The sequence below is a fragment of the Dermochelys coriacea genome, chromosome 11 (assembly GCF_009764565.3).
Source record: "Dermochelys coriacea isolate rDerCor1 chromosome 11, rDerCor1.pri.v4, whole genome shotgun sequence".
NCBI classification, from domain to species: domain Eukaryota; kingdom Metazoa; phylum Chordata; order Testudines; family Dermochelyidae; genus Dermochelys; species Dermochelys coriacea.
This window is the reverse complement of record NC_050078.2, coordinates 46,115,816-46,134,677: the sequence shown is the minus strand read 5'-3', so window position 1 is coordinate 46,134,677 and position 18,862 is coordinate 46,115,816. Positions and strand designations below refer to the sequence as shown.

Here is an 18,862-nt window from a genome sequence, read left to right as displayed (position 1 = left end):
TTCACAGATGTCTTCTGGGTCATACGACGGAGACTGTTTCTCAAGTGGGTCCCAGGCAATGTGGAGGAAAGAGTCATTGGAGATGGACTTGCACAAGCAGAGGGAAGCCACACCCAGCCAAACTAGAAGCTGCTAATGAAATAAGGTCACCGTCTGCAGTTATTAAAATGGCCCCTGTGAAGAGCTGCTCAGTTGCCTGTTGTCGTTTGTCTGGAGACATTGACAGCTGGAAAACCACAGTGCTGTTGGACACAGGATCTGAAATAAATCTGATCCCTGGAGAACAATCCAGTGCTGAAAAAGAGAGAAAATTTGTACTGCAGAGATCAATAGCTGTGAAGCAGCCCCATGAGTAAAAGAGCTAGGGATTGACTTGACAGAAGCAGCCACAGAAGGCAACGAAAAGAAGCTATTGGAATACCCGGCAGTGTATTCTCTAGTTATAATGAAGAATTTGGGAAATATGATCGGGTGCATGATGCTGGAGACCAGGTGCCAGCTCTTTCCAAGCCTGTAGGCATCAGCTGAGAACTGACAAATTCATAGCTGGAAACCAGACCAGCTCACCTCTGTTAGTATCATTCAAGATAGGTGTTAAACTTGTAAGGATGTTTTTAGGTTCTATAAAATGATTGTAAGTTGCTGCATGCATTAATCCTACTTGTAATGTTTATATCCCCCACTAAGGTAATACGCAAAAATAATATGATATAAAAAGCAAGAAATCTCCCCTTTGTAGTGCATCGAGAACTAAGGCACAGATTCATTGAAAGAAAGGGGAGGCAAACACTGAGGAAGCTCTGCAAGTATTCCAGAGGGATGTAGAAGAGGATTTGGAAGTACCACAACAGGTTACTCTGGGTTGTAAAGGGAGATTGCCTGTGGAGGAGGAATTGCCATGGTATTTCAGGACTTCAACTCACTGCCATCTTCAACAGATAGGCTGACATAGAGGACATGAACGCCGCACTCTCTGATAATCTAGATCCAACTATGTGTGAAGTGTCCATGACTGAATATAGGACTCAAGTGAAGAGATCAATATAGAAACCTGTGTGGATGGCAGACTACTTGGATTCCTAGGAGTTATTGTTTAGATTCTTATGTAACTGGGGGAGGCTATAATGTTTAATATAGACAGCAACTCCACCAGTTGATATGCTATATCTTAGTGTTGTTGTTCTGACCTGGGAGTGGGAAAGAGGGAGGTTAGCAGAAAGTTCAGTCCTGCCTGTGTGTGCTGGAGTTGGTACTTGCAGTGTCCCAATAAATTTATGTGATTTTTATAAGTGAGTATTACAATACCATATATTTCAAAACTTTTTTCTCTGTTACTAACACCACCTTGGGTTATTTAAACGTCAGAGATAATTTTTAAAAGAATTCTTTCATTCATTCATTTATTTCATTTTAACCATTTATACTCTCTTTCAAACATTTTCATATTTTACTCAGACAATGAAACAAATTTGGCATGTAGTCACCTCTTGCTTATTAATTACATATTTTAAACTACCGAGCCAATTAGATTTGTGAAAAGCCTTTTTAGAAAAAAGGGGCCTACACTAAATATTCAACTTGTCTGTCTAAAGTCATCGGAAAAGTTGTTAGTATTTGGAGCTTCCCTTTAACATGTTGAGGCTGACATAAAATCAAGATGACTACACACAGAATCATAGAAATGTAGGGCTGGAAGGGACCTCAAGAGGTCATCTAGTCCAACCCCGCATGGAGGCAGGACAAAGTATATCTAGACCATCCCTGACAGGTGTTTTTGTCTAACCTATTCTTAAAAACCTTTGCTGACGGGGATTCCACCTACTTGGAAGCCTAGTCTGATGCTTAATTATCCTCATAGCTAGAAAGTGTTTCCTAATATCTAACCTAAATCTTCCTTGCTGCTGATTAAGCCAATTATTTGTAGTCCTACCTATTGATTCTAATCCCGCTGGGTGACACAATTTATGTGACTGGGAGGGAGAAAACCATAAAGGAAACTTCTGAAAGAGAGGTCTTCCCTTGCCCCTCTACCCTTATTTCAGGTTTTCTTGGTTTATTCCAAAACATAAAATGCAGCCGTCAGCACTTTTAAAACATCAGCATTTGCCAACAGTTTCCGCAGTATGTATCTCAGTCGCCACAGTATTTTCCCAATGAAGTATTTAGAATGAGATGTAACTATGGCAATTGTGTGGGTGTTTTTGCAAATTCTGACTTTAATGTCAAAGCAATGTATGTGCGTGGGTTTATTGCATATATAGAAGTTTTGAAAGTAATATTTTACCTGTAGTTTTAAATCATGCCTGATCTTTCAACTAGTACTTTTATATTGCAAGATGTTAAATTAGTACAGAAACCATGAATAGCAAATGTTCACTTAATTTTTTTACACTACATTAGTTAGAGAGCTGATCCAGAATGTTAGCAAAACCTCATGTTGGATAATAAATGCTACCATTCCTAGAAAATTGCTGTGCAGGAGACCATTTTATGTCAGGATAAAAAGGAAATATGCAATATTCCCTTCTGTTGCTACTTATCTTCCCATAAACTTTTAAAACTAGTAATATTGAAACTATTGTTATGAAAGCAGAATGTATTTGTTATATATACAAGTATTTAATAACAGCTCTCCACACTTTTCCTGCACTCACCTTCTCCTCCTCCAGCCCTTCCCAAACACGCAGTATTGCTAATGCTCCTCATAGTGGAGACAAAATGCTCATTACTGCACTACAGCTTGTTTAACAAAAATACTAGGAACTATCTAAATGATTGATGATGCATGATAATGGGCATTGTTGCCTCAAGCTACACGCTTTCTTCACATGCAAGCTGTGTTTACCCAACTAGTTGCTTTGCTCTATTTATTTAAAGATGTTTAACCTTGTAATACAGAGGCTGGTGAGTAAATATTAGTATACCCGATAGGCTTTGGAATCAGCAGTTAAACCTGGTAAGTGAGAACAGGGCACTCCAGTGGTATATGCAGGGGTACACACATAGGCAAAGATATTTTAATGTCATCCATTCCCCACCTCAGGTGCTGGATCCCTCCCCCAAAATGTCTACTTGACATTGTACCTAGGATTTTGATTAATCGCTATTCAAAGCTAGTCCACTAACATGAAGGTGGAAAAGCACCAGGACCAGGTTCAGCCTAGGATTTTTCCAGTTTCTTCCAGAGTAAGCTCAGACACAGGTCCCCAGGAGCAGGAAGCCTGACAGGGGAAGGCTGTAGTGGTACAAAGTCACGACTACCTTCTCTCTTTACCCAAGGCAGATGGTGCTGTGCTGACTCGTCATATTCCCTGTCAGCAGGCTCCACCAACTGGGATTTTATGAAGCCTAGCCATAATTTTAAACTGTTCCTCATCCCTGTGGCAGCAGCTTATATTTGGTGGGCAGCCAGCAATCAAAACTTTTGTGGTGGGGTGGAAAGATTGCTGACAGATGTTTTACAGAAGGAAATATGAATAATCACATGGTTTTAAGTGAAGTCATTTACAACTTCTGGGAGCAGTAAAGCATTGTCCTAGGCATCTCCATTTGTGGCAGATCACCAGCTGGCTAAATGCTTCAGGGCATTACAATGTTCTACCATACCTGGAAGTCAGAGACATACAGATCAGACAATGGAGGCACAGGAGGAGAAGTTCTCTTCCACTTGAGAAGTTTTTTGACTAGATGTTTGGCTGGGCTTGGGCTGCATGCTGTCTTGTCAAATACTGGGGGAGGGATTTGCATGAGCTGCTAAACATTAATTTTGGCTAAATTCTGCAAAGTAAAAATACAGGGTTTTTGTTCAGCCTTATTCACAACATGCAAACAGGAAATGTCTGTGCAATCATTAAATTTCACCTGACTAATGGCCACATAGCAAAATGAAGGTTTCTGTGCGTGATCACAAGAATTCAAAAGGGTTCTTCTTTTTCTTTTGATTCTTTAATATTATTGTAGTAAATTTAGTGCTCATGAAAGATGTTGGACTGAAAGTCCTGGAGACTTAACATCCTTTAAGCAATACTTAGATTATAAATTTTGTGGTACAGAGACAATCCTCCTTAGTGTTTGGAAAGTGGATACTTTTGTAAACAAATAATAATAATCCTCTCCTACATTGCTCCTCCACTCTGTCCTCAACATTATACTCTTGTGACCAGTTTTAGAGGGAACAGGTGGTTTGTTCTCTTGCCCTTTCCATCTTCGGTCCCTGTGCTAAGGCTACAACTAATTAGCTCCAGAGTGAAGTTTTGCCACCCCAAGGAAAGCAAAACTTACTATTTTTGTTATCCAAGATGAGTGAAATGCAATGTATTAAACACTTTTTTTTTTACTGTGCCTTTATACGTTTGGGTGAAATTGCAAAATGTTTCTGAATTGTGTAGCTCTAACACACACACAAAAATTGAGAACTCCTGGTCTTGTGGATAGGTTGTTTAGGCAGCTCAAACTGGCTATTCTGACATAGTAAAAGTAATTCAGTTCCTTTTGGATCTAAACAACCTCTTGGTTCTAAAGCAACACAAATGTACATTTAAAAATGCATTTAAAATTAACTTTTCACTCCAGTGCTGCTTTGATATATTGGAATGATTTCTCAAATATGCTGTAGAAAGGTTAAAGCAAAGCAGCTCCCTTGTTTGTGGAGCCAGGAAGGAACTTGTCTTCACTTCTATTAGTGGGGTATATTATCTGACAAATATCTCATCAGCTCTGGAAAGAAGCAGAGTTGTTGTCAGCTACAGCGTGAGGCCCTTTCAGCTAGGTGGAAAGTGTGCTTCTTTAATAGTAGAAGAATAACAGCCCAATCCTACTCCCATTGAATTAAGCAACAAAAAGTCCTATTGACTTTGACTGGAGCAGGATTGGGCCACAATGAGCACATTAATCATGCCAGTTGTGGATCCTAATTATGTTGTTGTTGTTTTTTTAAAATTATATAAATAACTTGTGATATTCTTGGCTGTGTGCATGCAAATGAAGGGACCCAGATGAACACTTTTGCAAACTGAAATTGATGCAAAAATCTCCAATTGAATCCACTGTTTGCAAGACCAGGCCTTCTGAGACCTGACAGCAGATGGAGTTTATAGGAGATTGGTAAAAAGAGGAGATCTGTGACAAAACTTCAGGGAAACAAAGGTTCAGACAGATAATCTTGCAGTTGGAGGTCTCCAGAACACCTGTTTAGTGTAATTCAATGAGACGAAGAGAAATAGGAAGCAGCAAGCCCTGTTCCCACCCAAGCTGTAAGATATGGATAAAAAAAACAAAGCTGGAAGAAGCCTGAAACTACAGGACAATCAGCATGAATTGGGTAAAGGAGTAATTGTTAACTATCCAAGAGGTCATGAGGTACAACATGCAGTCATGAGGGAACTTTCAGAGATCTTGTTCTGCACAGGTAGTTTGGTACGTACTATACACATTTTTCTTTAATTTTTTAATAGTTTCCTGAACTGTGACACTGTAACCTTGTCTCCTCCAAAATTTTGCACAAATGTACAGGTCTGTGTATGTGCATTCTTTAAATGCAGGAGAAAGGAGAATAAAACATGTCACTAAAGCCACTGTTTGCTACAAAAATATGACTATTTTATATGTAATTTTGCTGAAATCAGGAATAGTTTTATGCCAGAAAAAACCTTATGTAAAAATCTCAACGAGCTTAATGGCATCTTTAATAGAGAGATGTATCCTTTGGAGACTACAGGACCCATTACATTATGCCTGCTTAGAAATGGGGGAGAAACTATTTTGCAATATGAAATCTAGTTTACAGAAGTAGCAAGGAATCACACAACCTTTCATACAATCTTTGGCTTAGTAAAAAAAATTTGGGGGTGAAAGTCTGCGGTGCATCTTTAAGATGCAGCCCAGAACTCTCAGCCAAGAGGGAGGAGGGCAATGGTAGATTTAAGCCATTTTTGAACCTTCCTGATCCCTGGCCAAGCTGTGGGCTGGAGAGACACCCTCCTCCTGAGTAACTTGGACAGCCCTGTTACATCAAGTGTCCCAGGGCTGCTCTACGAGCTACAGAGCTGCCCAGAATCTCCACAGTGCTTCATGCGATGGCCCTGACCTTGTTACCCCCCTCTCACCCTCAGCATGCCCCATAGGCCAGGGCTTGCAAGGGCATCCTCAGGAAGCAGCCTTAAGGTTTTTTGTCTTCATTCCTGCACTGGGGGAATGTTCCCTTGGTTGGATATGAGGCTCTCAGGGACCCTTTATGCCACTCCAGCCCTTTATGCCACCCCATCTCATCCTGGTATCAAACTCTAAATATTACAGTCCTGTGATTGATTTACCCACTGCTTAAGGTGCTCTCCTGTACATGGCTCTGTTACTGCTTAAAGAAGCAGGAATCTTTGTGGGAGGGGGAACGCACAATTAACTAGAATCAAATTCTGTAGCACTCTCAGATTATATGTTTTTAAACATTTTACAAGGGCAAGTGCATGATGATATTAGCAGAGAGACTTTGACTTAATTATTGTTTAAATTATTGGAGGTGCTGCACATGGACAATCCAATTACTGTACCTGAGTAATCTATTTGTAGGATGCATCAGTTATTTTCTGGTGGCTGGGTTTGAAATGATCAGAAGGGAGGGATGGACACCAATCCAAGCTTTAAATGAAATGTCTCTTTTGGCTGGTTTTCCCCTCCTGTGTCCTCCTCACATTCCGTCACTTAGCAATAACTGAGCCCTGGAAAGGATGAGTAAAAACCATAAACTATTTCCCAGTTTCATTGTTTTCTTATTCATGTCTTATTTCTTGGCTCGTGACCCTTCCTAGTACCATCCCCCCCCAGAATAAAATAGCTTGAGTGTTAAACCGTAGTCTGTTGTTGCTTTGAATTTGTTGAGTTAGCTGCAAGAGGAATGCAGTATTTAAACTGTGTAGCAATAGGCACATCAGTCTCTGGGCATTTAATGTTACGTTACCCTGTATAGTTAGTTTAGGCCCAAATCCTCACAGGTATTTTGGCCCCATTAGGAAATTAGGAACTTAAATACTTTTGGAGATCTGGGACTAAGTGTCTATTATTTAGGTGAAATTTAGCACTACACAGAACAGCAGCATGACAAGTGTAAGTACTTGCAACTTTCTCTTTCATTTGTGCTAATATGAAATAGGAAAGAATTGTCCTGGCATGTGTATTCATGGTAACAAAAGGCTCCAAAATTTATATTATACTTTTACTGGGATGGCCTTGTAAAATCACTGTGAGAACAGGCCAGCTGTGGTTTCAAGATAGTTTTTGAGAATCAATAACGTCTGTTTTTGAAGGAACATAAATGCCAGATTCTATCTTTACTCTGTCTGTGAAATGTAATGAATGATAACTGGAACAGCTGTCATTAGAAACAAATTGGCAGACTAAAATATATTATTGAATGCATAAACTAGTCTATCTAAAGAGACAAGCATATAATAGTCAAGTGTGCCCATTTACCTATTGGCAAATGGTTTCAATTAAAAAAATGTCCATTAGTATTCAGCATGCAAAAGCTAAGAAACAAATGTATTAGAATAATTAGCATCATTAGAAAGAAAGAAATACAAAATGAATTTAACCACTGATCTTACCAGCATTATATAACACTGGCAAAGTGACTACATTAATAATGCAAGCTTGCCTTCAGTATGCTTAATCTTTTACTAGGAATGCCAGGGATGCCTGAAATTAACCTAACCAAGGACCCACACTGGTAACTTGGCTGGTATGTGAGGGGCTGGATAAGAGCAGCACTCCTCTTGTGTGTATATATAGTTATGACCAGTGGAAATTTCCCTGTGATCCACTGCAGTGCTCTATGTAGAACTGAACATGGACTGTAAGGGGGACTTGGATCAGTGATCAGTTAAGTGCTTCCCAGTGGGGTTGGATAGAGGACACCAGAGTCAGATAAAGAGACAGGAAGAAGAGAAAGCACGGAGGGAGTTCCCTGGGAAAGGTTTGCAGAATCCCCTGGAGATGAGGAGGCAGGCTAATCTGGTTGAAGAAAACTGCTGGGGGAGGGGGAGTGGTGTCTCCTGTGGCTAGCCCTGAAGAGGCAGGGCAGGCAGCCAAAAGGGAGAAAAAACCCTCAGGATTAACAGCTTGGGGAGGCCTCCAGAGGAGAAAGCCCTGAAAGGCACCGCTCTCTAAGAGTGGGAAAGGGACGCCACAGGGCCCAAGTAGGGATGAATCCTTTGCAGAGGATAACTTTAGATTTTGGAGCCCGAGTTTGAAGAGGAGCCCAGGTGGAGCAGAAGATTTTGTGTTCATTATTCTTAATTTGTTGGACACTATTGGTTTGGACCTTCAGGATGCTATTGTGCCAGTGAAACAAGCCCAGAAGGGTGTTGTTGTCATAAGAGAGTTATGGAGTCTCCGTTCAGGGGCTTTAAAGCCAGAGAGGAAGGTGGGACCAGCCAGCGGTACCATGGATGGCTGCATGAGGTGCCTTGTAGGGGCTGACTTAATTACATGTGGGACAGGATTGTGCAGCCATAGAGCCTGCTATCTACTTATTCCAAGGGACTCCCTCACCACCACTTGGAAGCATGGTAAAGTCATAACAATTTCCAGCCCAGCTGTCAAATGTGGCCTTTTAGAGGAGTTCTGTCTTTAAGCGTGCCCTCTTGCTGCATGGTGCGCACTGCCATGCCGTCCTTAGTGTCCCTGCAGCTTGCTGGAAATAATCTGTTCACAGCCACGTGTCTTGAAATCAAGATTCCGCTTTTCTTGGGATCCAATTTATTCAGCATAGTCCAGCTCCCAAAAGAGCCCCCTTTTTGTTCACCCCTAGGTTTAGGGTTTCCACAGCCCTCCTTTCTGGGATTGCTTGGTTCAAGGCCTGGCCTCCGCAGCCTGCAGGCCTGCCCCATTAGTTCAGGGTTTCCACAGCCCTTTGTGTGTGTCCTGGCAGAGTTCTCCTCTTAGTGAGCTCTCCCTCATTGGTCTTGGAGCCTCCTTTTTGATTCACACATCCAGTCCTCTTCCCAGGTGAGCCTAAAAAACAAACACCTGTTGGGGCCAGCTGGGAGAGAGAGGAGCCTTGCCCCTCCCACTCTCCAAAGTTTCTTTAAGAACAATAGCCTGGCTTTTTCCTATATCTCCCCCCTCCCAAACACTAACTGTTCCCAGAGACCATCTTCCTCTCACCCAGTGTCCATTTTGATTATTCTGGACACCTTGAATGGGGTAACTGGTCTCTCAAACTACCTCTTCTGGCCTTACAGGCCTGTTCAATGCATTGCCTGACACATTTCTATACTTGACAGTGAGGGAATTTTAAAGTGGTCATGACTCCCAATGACACTTTGCAGCTGTCACCATGGAGATGCAGGAGGGCCATGTACTATAGTTGGTCAGAAAATAGTTATTTTTCCTGCAGAAAATTTTGACTCTCTGAAGAAAAGTAGGGTGAATATCGGGGTGGGGGGAGAGGCCGGGGGGGAAGGAATAATACTTTTTGTAAACACGGGATTTTTTTCAGTAAAAATCAGTTTAAACTGAAAACGAAGGGGCTTATCAATAGAGGAGAGAGAATTCAAGAGGTTCCTAAGCTACAAGTCTCAGCACTTACTAATATCTCTTACTAATGTTTTACTTAAAAAAGAAGTTGTAATAATGAAAACAAGTCTCAGGAGGCACCATGGCAGCATTTTCAAATCAAAATATTTTTGATTTTGGGTGTTCAGTTTTTCAACAAAAAGTCAAAACTGACACTTCTCATAAAAATTTCATTTTGTCAAAAACCCAATTTTCCATCAAAATGTTTTGACAGAAATGTTCAACCCACCCACCCTACATGTACCCTGATATAAATCTCTTCTCTGACTCTGCCCTTCCAAGTGCTGGTGTCATGGGGTGGAGGATGAGAGCAGGATGTTTCTCTCCAGACCTCGGTCATGAGAACTCTCAAAACCTCACCAGTAGGAACAGATGGGATGGTTCCCTGCATAGCAGCAGACCTGATCGGAGGATGCTCTCCACAGCACCCAAACTCCAGTGGGAGGGCAGAAAGTAATCACTTTGTTCCCAGATAATTAAAGATGTCACACCACAAGCTTGAGCATTGAGTAGCCTCAGCAGTGAAGAAAGGATATGGAGTTGCAACTCCCACCATTCACATATGTTATCTTCTCTCCTACTCTGGCCTCTCAGTTCCACAAGTTTCTGGCATGGAGTTACTCTTCTTCCTTTTGACTTGAAGAACCAAGCTAACTTCTCTCCGAGACTTATTAGCCTGGCACTTGTCCAGCATCTGTGGCATTCTGGAGTTAACACTCAGAAGATAGCTTATATTTTAGACTGAATAGAACACGTAGGCATTAGAGTGTCTCCTTGACTTTGTACAGATTGTGCATATGCCTAGGCAAATTGAATACATAGCCAACATTATTTATATAGCTATGCCACTATAAAAAGATAATGTAGGAAATAATGATGCAAGCCCATAAAAGGAAAACGCAGAAAGCAGTTTTAAAAAAACACATACTGAAGATTGTCTTGCAAGATGAATTTTCTTTTAAAATTTGCATGAGCTTGGTAATGGCTCGTTAAGCCTAACCGTTAACATTAGTTTGATGAAGCTGGTTTCTAAATTTCTTTTAATCATACAGCCTTAAAATCTCTGCGGTGTAAAAGTTATCATGAGCCAATACTTCTCTTTTTACGACTAACAATAATGGTACTTAACACTTACTGAATATAGAACTTCACAAATGTTAACTAATTAGTCCCCACAGCACCCCAGTGAGGTAGGTAAGTAAGCATTAATGAAATGAAGAGAAAGGAAGTATTATTATGATGAAGTTAAATCCTCAAGGCCTTACTCAGTTTTTACTCCAGGCCTGATTCTGATCTCATATCTGTGTCATTCAAGGAACCACTCCTTTGATATCAACAGCATTACATGTGTAAAATTGGTGTAATTGACATCAGAATCAGTATCTTTGTTCTTACTCAGGCAAAACTCTATTGAAGTCAGTGGGGCTTCTGCTTAAATAAAGAGTAGTATGAGCTTCAGGGTTTCATCTTTTATTATCATTAGATGGGGAAACTAAGGAGAAAAAGATGGGGATTTGTGCAGTGGCACAGAAGGAGTCATTTTCAGAGTCAAGATTAGAATGCAGTTCCCAGTACTGTGCTATCATTCAGGGGATAAAATGGGGAATGTAAATAGTTGTTTAAAAGATTGACTTGTTGTGTGTCCTTTGAGATGGATTTGTCACTATAAGGCTAGCACAGATACTGCTGAGAACATAAAGCTAATTACCACACTTTGTCTATCTATTGCGCAATATTTGTTTCAAATAATGGGTTTGTTGGATCTATTCCTGTGTCTAATAATTTTATTTTTTCAATATCAGATTATACATAGTTCCTATTTTGAATACTGAGTAAAAATTACTGATCTTTTCTTTAGTTTGTCTTGTGCTGAGATAGATTAAAATGTTTGTTTTTGTTTAAAAATTTGTGAGTCAGGAATAATGGTTCCATTGTGTATTAAAGTGTTTCCCAAAGCTTTGTTTCAGTCAGGAGGGATTAACACCTGATTCAGATTCCGACTATCACATTCACAGAGAGTATGTGGGTAGCATCTAGGGAGGTTTTTGAGATTATGATCCTGCGCTTAGCAATAATTAATTAGTTTTCTATTATTTCCAATTCTCAGTTTGATCTCTGTCATGAGAATGTTAAGGTTTCCTATCTTCTGTTCTTATTAGTCTGTGTCATGAGAATGAGTTGTTATAGATTTTAGTTTACCTTATCTAGATTCCTCTTCTCATTATACATTCTTGTGATAATACCTGTAATAACAGCAAAAATTGGCACTTTATTAATCTATTCTCATGATAAAGACCCAAGATGAAAAACATGTATAGTACAAACAATCAACTCTCTAGACACTCTGAAGATTTTAACATGAACAAGAAATGGCACAATAGTTATCCTTTCTTGTGGTAAAGGGCATGAAATACTTTAGACTCGTTCTTGTGATAACCCGAACATTGTAATTTTGTGTTTCATCTTGAACACTGTGGCAGGCAGAGCTGGAAATACTGCATGCAATCTATGGCCTTTCTTAGACAATACATATATAGTTTAATCTAATTAGCCCCTGGATTCTAGGTGTGTTGTGAAGTAATTACATTTGAGTTGTATACTATATCTTTAGGGCTTTAATTTGGGTTTGTTTGTTTGTTTTACTTGCCTCCAACATTGCAGGAGGATGCATTGATTAGCTGTATAATGTTCTAACAAATGAATATCCAAATTACATGAGCATGTACTAGTTTCAGTAGAGATTTACATTGAAGTAGCTGAGTATATTTGAATTTAAATTTTAAATGTGGAATGATGGATCCCCTTAGAACTGTTTTTCACCAAAATTTTATGAGAGAGTGTCAAAGTACAGAACGAATTCAAAGGGTAAGTTTTTGATACACTATCTAGGAATAGGTTTCAGAGTAGCAGCCGTGTTAGTCTGTATTCGCAAAAAGAAAAGGAGTACTTGTGGCACCTTAGAGACTAACAGATTTATTAGAGCATAAGCTTTTGTGAGCTACAGCTCACTTCATCGGATGCATTTATCTAGGAATAGCCACACTTCCATTATTATTAATACTTTGTGTTGAAAATATGCCAATAATAGGAGAGTTGTGGATAACTGAAAAGATATCATATTGAAAATGTATCCCAAAGTAATATCATTGTGCTATTTGGAATTCTGCTTAGAAAAAACAAACGTGTTTATATCTCTTTCCCCCACCCCTGCATACAGTCTTTGGAAGATCAAGTATGGGACCTGTTACGTGAAGCAGACAAGAGCGCAGAGGAAAACAAAGAGCAAAGCCACGTGTATGATGCCATGGCACAGACTCTGAGGGATGCCTGGGATGCCCTCATCATTATGCTAGAAAAGCGAAGAGCACTTCTGAAACTTACTGCAGTATTTTTTGAAAATGCTTTGGAGGTTTGTATTTAAAATGAAATGCTGCTTAATTTGAAACAAATCCCAATTCCTCCAAGAGTTTGTTACATTCTATTTCTACTGATGCAAAGGGCCAATTAATTTTTTTTTTAAAAGTCCTCAGCTGCATTCCTGTTTTTGGGTATTCTAGGATGAAAATGAGCAGAACATTTAGAAGGAATATCTGTAAAAATGTGATATCTCTTACTAATGTTTTACTTAAAAAAGAAGTTGTAATAATGAAAAATCATTAAAAATGAGTCTGTACCTATATACTGCACTGGGCATGGACGTGACCCGATAGATCTTTGTCATTGTCTAAGATTCAAAATATTTGACTCTTTGAGGGCCAAATTCTTAAACCCAGGACTCAAGGCTGTGTATTAAAATGTGTGTGTAGTTATCATAGTTGTGCTTGCAAATAAGACAGTTGACTGTCTAGCCATCTGAATGCAGACAAATATAAGAACCACATGCACAAGCATGCAAAAATCATGCACAGCAGCACAAAACCAGCGTCCAGGAAGATAGGAGATTAGCAACAATTCTCCCAGTCTTATCCCTCTCCCAGCCTGCCCATGCCCCTTACCTCCCACCTCTACTCACTTCTGTACAGGCAGCTCATGCAGCGTGGGACTCTGAACCCAGGGGTATACACACTCCCTGCACAGCCCACTGAATTCAACTATCCCTTGCCTTTGCATTTGCAGAGGAGTGGACTGGATTTGCTCCAAAAGTTGAGTGCACAATTACAAGGGGCTCTCAAGCCTTTGTTTCAAAAAGTTTACATGTGGCACAAGACCAAGAGTGGGAGACCAAGGGTTGTTTTAATCCGCCTTCTTGGACCCCAGATCCTGAGGCTGATTCTGTATGGTCCCGATGCCTGGTAAAAATTAGAACAGCAGCAGGGCTGAGGCAAACTCTGCCAATTCCCAGTCGTATCCACAAGCTTTTCCAGCAGCCAGGGATCAGCCAGATGCAGAGATGCCCAGGTCAAGTCCTACCATCAATGAGCCAGAAAGAGATTGGTATAGGAGCCACTATGGTAACTTACCACCTCTATAGTGTTCCCCAATACAGGGGAAATCCTTAACGGAGTGGTTGAGCTGCCTTTTAGGCTGCTCTGTGCCATGGGAACAATATAAAGCAACTGGAGCAGGGCCAATGGTCTGGCCCATTATGTTTAGTCATGCCTAAGTTAGAAACAAATGTCAATTGTCGTATAGACTTAAATGACAATACTAGAATTTTATTTTTGAAATGTTTTTCTTGACAACACGCAATTCTGTGAAATCTTTGCTTTATTATGATAAAGCACAAACATTATCTGAAGGATATTCTTTAATGAAAATCAAATTCAGATCCTAAATGTTGAAGCATAATGGATTTGTTGTGTAGCATAAAGATCATGAGTAAAATGCTAGAATGTGAGAATAGGCAAGCAAAGCAGGGAGTTTAATTTTCATCTTCTTTTCTAATTTCATCATATCCTTGATGACACTGAAGTCCAAGTCAAACTTTAATGATTTGATCTTCCTTAATTTAGCAATGCAGTTACTAGAGATGGCACAAAGCTGCAAAATTCAAGTCTAGATTTTGAACAACCCAATGTTTGATGTGCTCAGGTCTGGAGTGCTGGTCACACTTATAAGGATAGAAGTCATCTGCAGAATTCAGTTTCTGGTCTGGGTTTGGATGCTGATCCAAAGTTCAGGGGTGTTTGAAGTCAGGGTATAGTAATGGCTCTAATAATTACAACTAAACATTTATCCCACTGAAGGAGCAGTATGACACCAGAAATAGAGGATACAATTAGCCAAAAGAATAACTTGATGTAAGCTGTAATATTAATTCACTGTCACAAATCTTTGCTAATGCACAGTTAAGGTTAACCAGCAGTGCCTCGTACCCTTCCAGAACATCAAAGGCACCTATACAAAACCCCAAAAATACAGACTTAAAGCAAACATCATCAGTTTCTATGGCTTCTCAGCTTGGCTTGAGCCACATTGTCATTCCAACTTTTACTCTAAATAACTTTTTAAATATGGCTTCCTGTAACTGAGATCAGTCCTAAGCAGGTGATTCCAGTTTATAGAAGTTCAGAGCCATAGTTTGTGTCCCAACTGTGTACAAAAAGTTATAAGAACTGTAGAAAGTTGACATCATAATAGGTGGCTCCTTCTTCAGAACCCCTAGATCAAATAACCTCAGATTTGGACCATTAACTCTACCCTGCAGCCCCAGGAGACCCAGCAATTTTCAGGACAATCTGAGAAAGTATTTGGATTTTAGAGCACTTAGAAAAACCAGCTGTTAAGCAGTAAGCTAGTCTCAACCTTCACGATCATGGTGCTATGACCTCACTGTAATATGCTTATTAATGTTTTACAATAACATTAGTGGGTTTAAATTGACTACCAATTTTTATCTTCAAAAATCAGATTGAAGATTGTTTCTGCCTCCAAAGTTTTCCCCAAAGATGGCTAGAATTTGGATTTTAATATGCCAGAGAAGATCTGGAGGGGAGCCTTGGATAAAAATTAATTGTGACAGGGAAAGCTTCATTCAATATCTGATTAGGAGGATTTTAAAAAAAATCTTTAAAATTCATGGGGGCCTTTAAGAGCACTTTATCAATGGACTTGGAGGCCGAGAAAACATAGGAGAGAAGCAAAGCCTCATAAAAAGACAAACTGTAATCACAATCCCATCAGAAAACATCCAACAAGACAAGGGATCGATTCAAATCAGAACCTCATGAAAACAGAGGACAAACAGCTGCTCCCAAAAATTTATACTGAGAAGTTATAATTGATAGTCACCAGAAATATTTGATACCCTTCTTTGCTAGTCTGAGAATTTGTTCCCAGAAGCATAGGTTAGATGTTCCGTGACATACTGGGCTCTAAAGATTGTTGTATCATGCTTTTTCTCTCTTTGTATTCCTAATGCAGTTTGCTATTAAAATTGACCAAGTGGAGGATTTTCTTCAGAATGCCCAGGAGTTTGAGAACACTGAGTCTTTGAAAAAGCTCCTTCATCAGCATGAGCATCACACAAAAGGTAAGGAACGGGTTCCTTTCTTTGGCCAATAGCTCACAGTCACATGGTTAGTCGGTTGAATTTCTAGGCTTTGAAGGATATTTTTGGTTTTCCCAAATAAATTCTTCTTTTATGAAATCATGTTTGCTATGGCAGGTTCTTTAACTGCAAAGAGAGCTCAGAGAATGAGTATTGTTCAGTGCTCGGCAACGTTATACCTGCTAAATACTGATCTGACAAGCACTATTAGTTAATAATGGTTCCCTAAACAACTGTTCCGGCTCTCTCTCTCCTCCCCTCTGCTGCCTCCCTATTGTTTCCGTTATTTCTCCTGGCTCCTCTAACTCTTCTCCCTCCTGGCTTCCCCACACTACTACTTCATCCAGCTGCCTTTTCCTGTGGGGTGAAAGTGGAGGTGGGAGCATTCTCAGTGGCTACAAGCCAGCCTGCTATAATCCTGTGCCCCAGGGTTGAGCTATTCTAGAAGCTTGGGGCAGGGGATGATGCATTGGTGCCAATCTCTCATAGCAATCCCACAGCCTTTTGGGTGTGCACATGGTGAAACACAGTGTGATATATGCAGCCTCCTACATAACAGTTGAGCTTTTTGCAAGTGTATGAGGTAAGAGGAGTGGAGTGGGCTGGGAAATGAGCTACTGCTGGCCTCGAGACAACCTCGGACTCCAGTTGTCTGTACTGGCTTCCCTGATGTGTGCTTCTGGCTTTGTAGAGCTGCCCTCTGTATAACTTCCCTGCTGAATTGTCTTGTCCCCGTGTGCAGGGAGGTTCCATTAACAGCCTAAATTGAAGTTACAGGCAGTCAGATGGTAGCCAAGAAATAAAGTCTTCCACCCCACTTCACCTCCCACAGTGCCTCATGTACCTCTCATTTGCACATCTATTTTTTCTTCTCGATACTAGACAAATTTTTACAAGAAATGCAGCAGATGGATCATTAATCTTAAAATCAAGGTCTTTGTATGAAGCATTTTCTGCCATTCCAACACACTAATCTTTTAAAAGTAGGGGGCAGGTGCCTTCCCGCCATCTCAGAATCAATCTCTTTGCACAACTAAGTACAATTGCAATCTATTTTAAAAGACTGTAATCCCACATAAATCTGTTTTTTTCACAAATCCATACACTCCAGCCATGTAATTTTAACTAAATGTTAATGGAAACCTGTTATAGGAAACCTAACAACTGGCAGAAAATATAAACTGTAGTTGATTGTTCAGTAGTAGAGTAGCAACTTGAACATTTTTGCATCGGATAAGAAATCTAGCTGCTTCAAATGCTGGCACTCTGAATCAGATGTAATTCTACTCAAGAGACTGTAGTGAATAGAGCTCAGGTAACTTTAATATGGGCTTGGTGGTCCCAATTCAATCTTTATTGGACTGAAGTGCTCATCACACAGCAATTTTAGCTTGGAATACCTGGCAGTGATTGATTGTCATTGCTGACAAGAGGGTTCATAAATGAAACAATCAAATTAAATTGTTTGCCAGAGGGAAGGTAGGCTTGAGAAGGATAACTCTTACCTAGAGGGATAGAAGAGGTAGCAAATGCTCCTTTTCTTCTTTGTTTATATCTTTCCAAAGTGCTAAGAAATTGGAGAATGAATGGTCATATAATTAATGAAAATCATGTTTATATTTGTCTCTATGAGAAAGGCACAGCCTACTTACTCAGCAGTAAAGTTGCTGGAAAGAATGACCTTCTTTACGAAGTGTTGGAGCTACCAGGCTATGGTGACAAGTGTCTTAAGTTTAAAAAGTAAACTTAGCTGTGTGCTGGGAGTGCACCTGATTAGGGGTGGGGAAATGAGTGACTTTGCTTTGGAATTATTCCTGTTAAATTCCAAGTTTTTATTCTAACATTTATGGAGAAACCTCCTAAGAAACAAAGGGTTGGTCACTTCACTTCATCCAAAAGCAGTAGCAGACCTAGGACAGCTTGTGCAGGATGTTGTCTTGTAATAAACATTTTGTGTACTACTGTCCTCTGCTAGATGGATTGTTTCAGACTTGTTCAGATGCTTATTAGAGCTGATTGGAAATTTTCTGATGGAACATCTTTCTGTTGGAAAATGCTGATTGGCCTAAATCAAAACACTCCACAGGTATGTGATGATTTCAGTGAAATACAGATAGAAACAAGGCAGGTTTCCTGATGGCTTGGCAGCCCAAATTTACAGGCTCCCAGATCCTTGGAGGCCTCTCAGGTGGCCTGCCAGAATTTCCAGACACCCAGACACCGGGACAATCCTTCTAGTGGACTCCTGGGGCTCCAGACAGCTCAGGGAGCCTCAGAAAGATTTTGAAAAGGTCAAAATAAAGTGTCATTTCACCTGTTTTCAAAATAAAATTTTGGAATTTACATTCAATGGAGAATTCTGATTTTTTTTTTTTAATTTTTTGATTTTTCCATGGAATGGGAATTTGTTTCCAGACAGTTCTAGTGCTTATACTGAAGGTTCTTTGGGCTCAAAGAGTGGAGCTTCTTCATATCTAACTATGATTGGCCTTGGAAATGCCTGAGTATTTCTCTCACCACCTCTACTCTGAGGAACTGGACTCTCACCGAATCCCCCTCAAATACACCCATATTAGTGACAACAAAATCATTTCCATAATACTTAGCCTGTCACTTTGTTCAGACACATTCCAAACCCCTGTGCGGGCTTCCCCATATGCACTACATCAAATTCAAGCTTCCTGTCCTTGACTACGAGGCCCTGCATAGTCCGACTTCTGTCCGTCTCTGCTCTTGTCTCCATTCATGCTCTGAACTCTCACTTTCTGTTTTTCAAAAGCTTTATACATAACTACCCCCCTG

The 18,862-nt window shown here is 40.1% G+C and overlaps 1 protein-coding gene across 7 annotated transcripts in view; it reads left to right on the top strand.

The window, feature by feature from the left end:
* Nucleotides 1–18,862, top strand: part of CCDC141 (coiled-coil domain containing 141) — a 174,065-nt gene that overhangs the window by 21,380 nt on the left and 133,823 nt on the right. For all 7 annotated transcript variants that reach the window (XM_038422084.2, XM_043505412.1, XM_043505409.1 and 4 more), the window contains 2 exons: nucleotides 12,788–12,979; nucleotides 15,934–16,042. In XM_038422084.2, coding sequence (XP_038278012.1) covers nucleotides 12,788–12,979; nucleotides 15,934–16,042 — 301 coding nt within the window. The remainder of the gene's footprint in view (nucleotides 1–12,787; nucleotides 12,980–15,933; nucleotides 16,043–18,862) is intronic.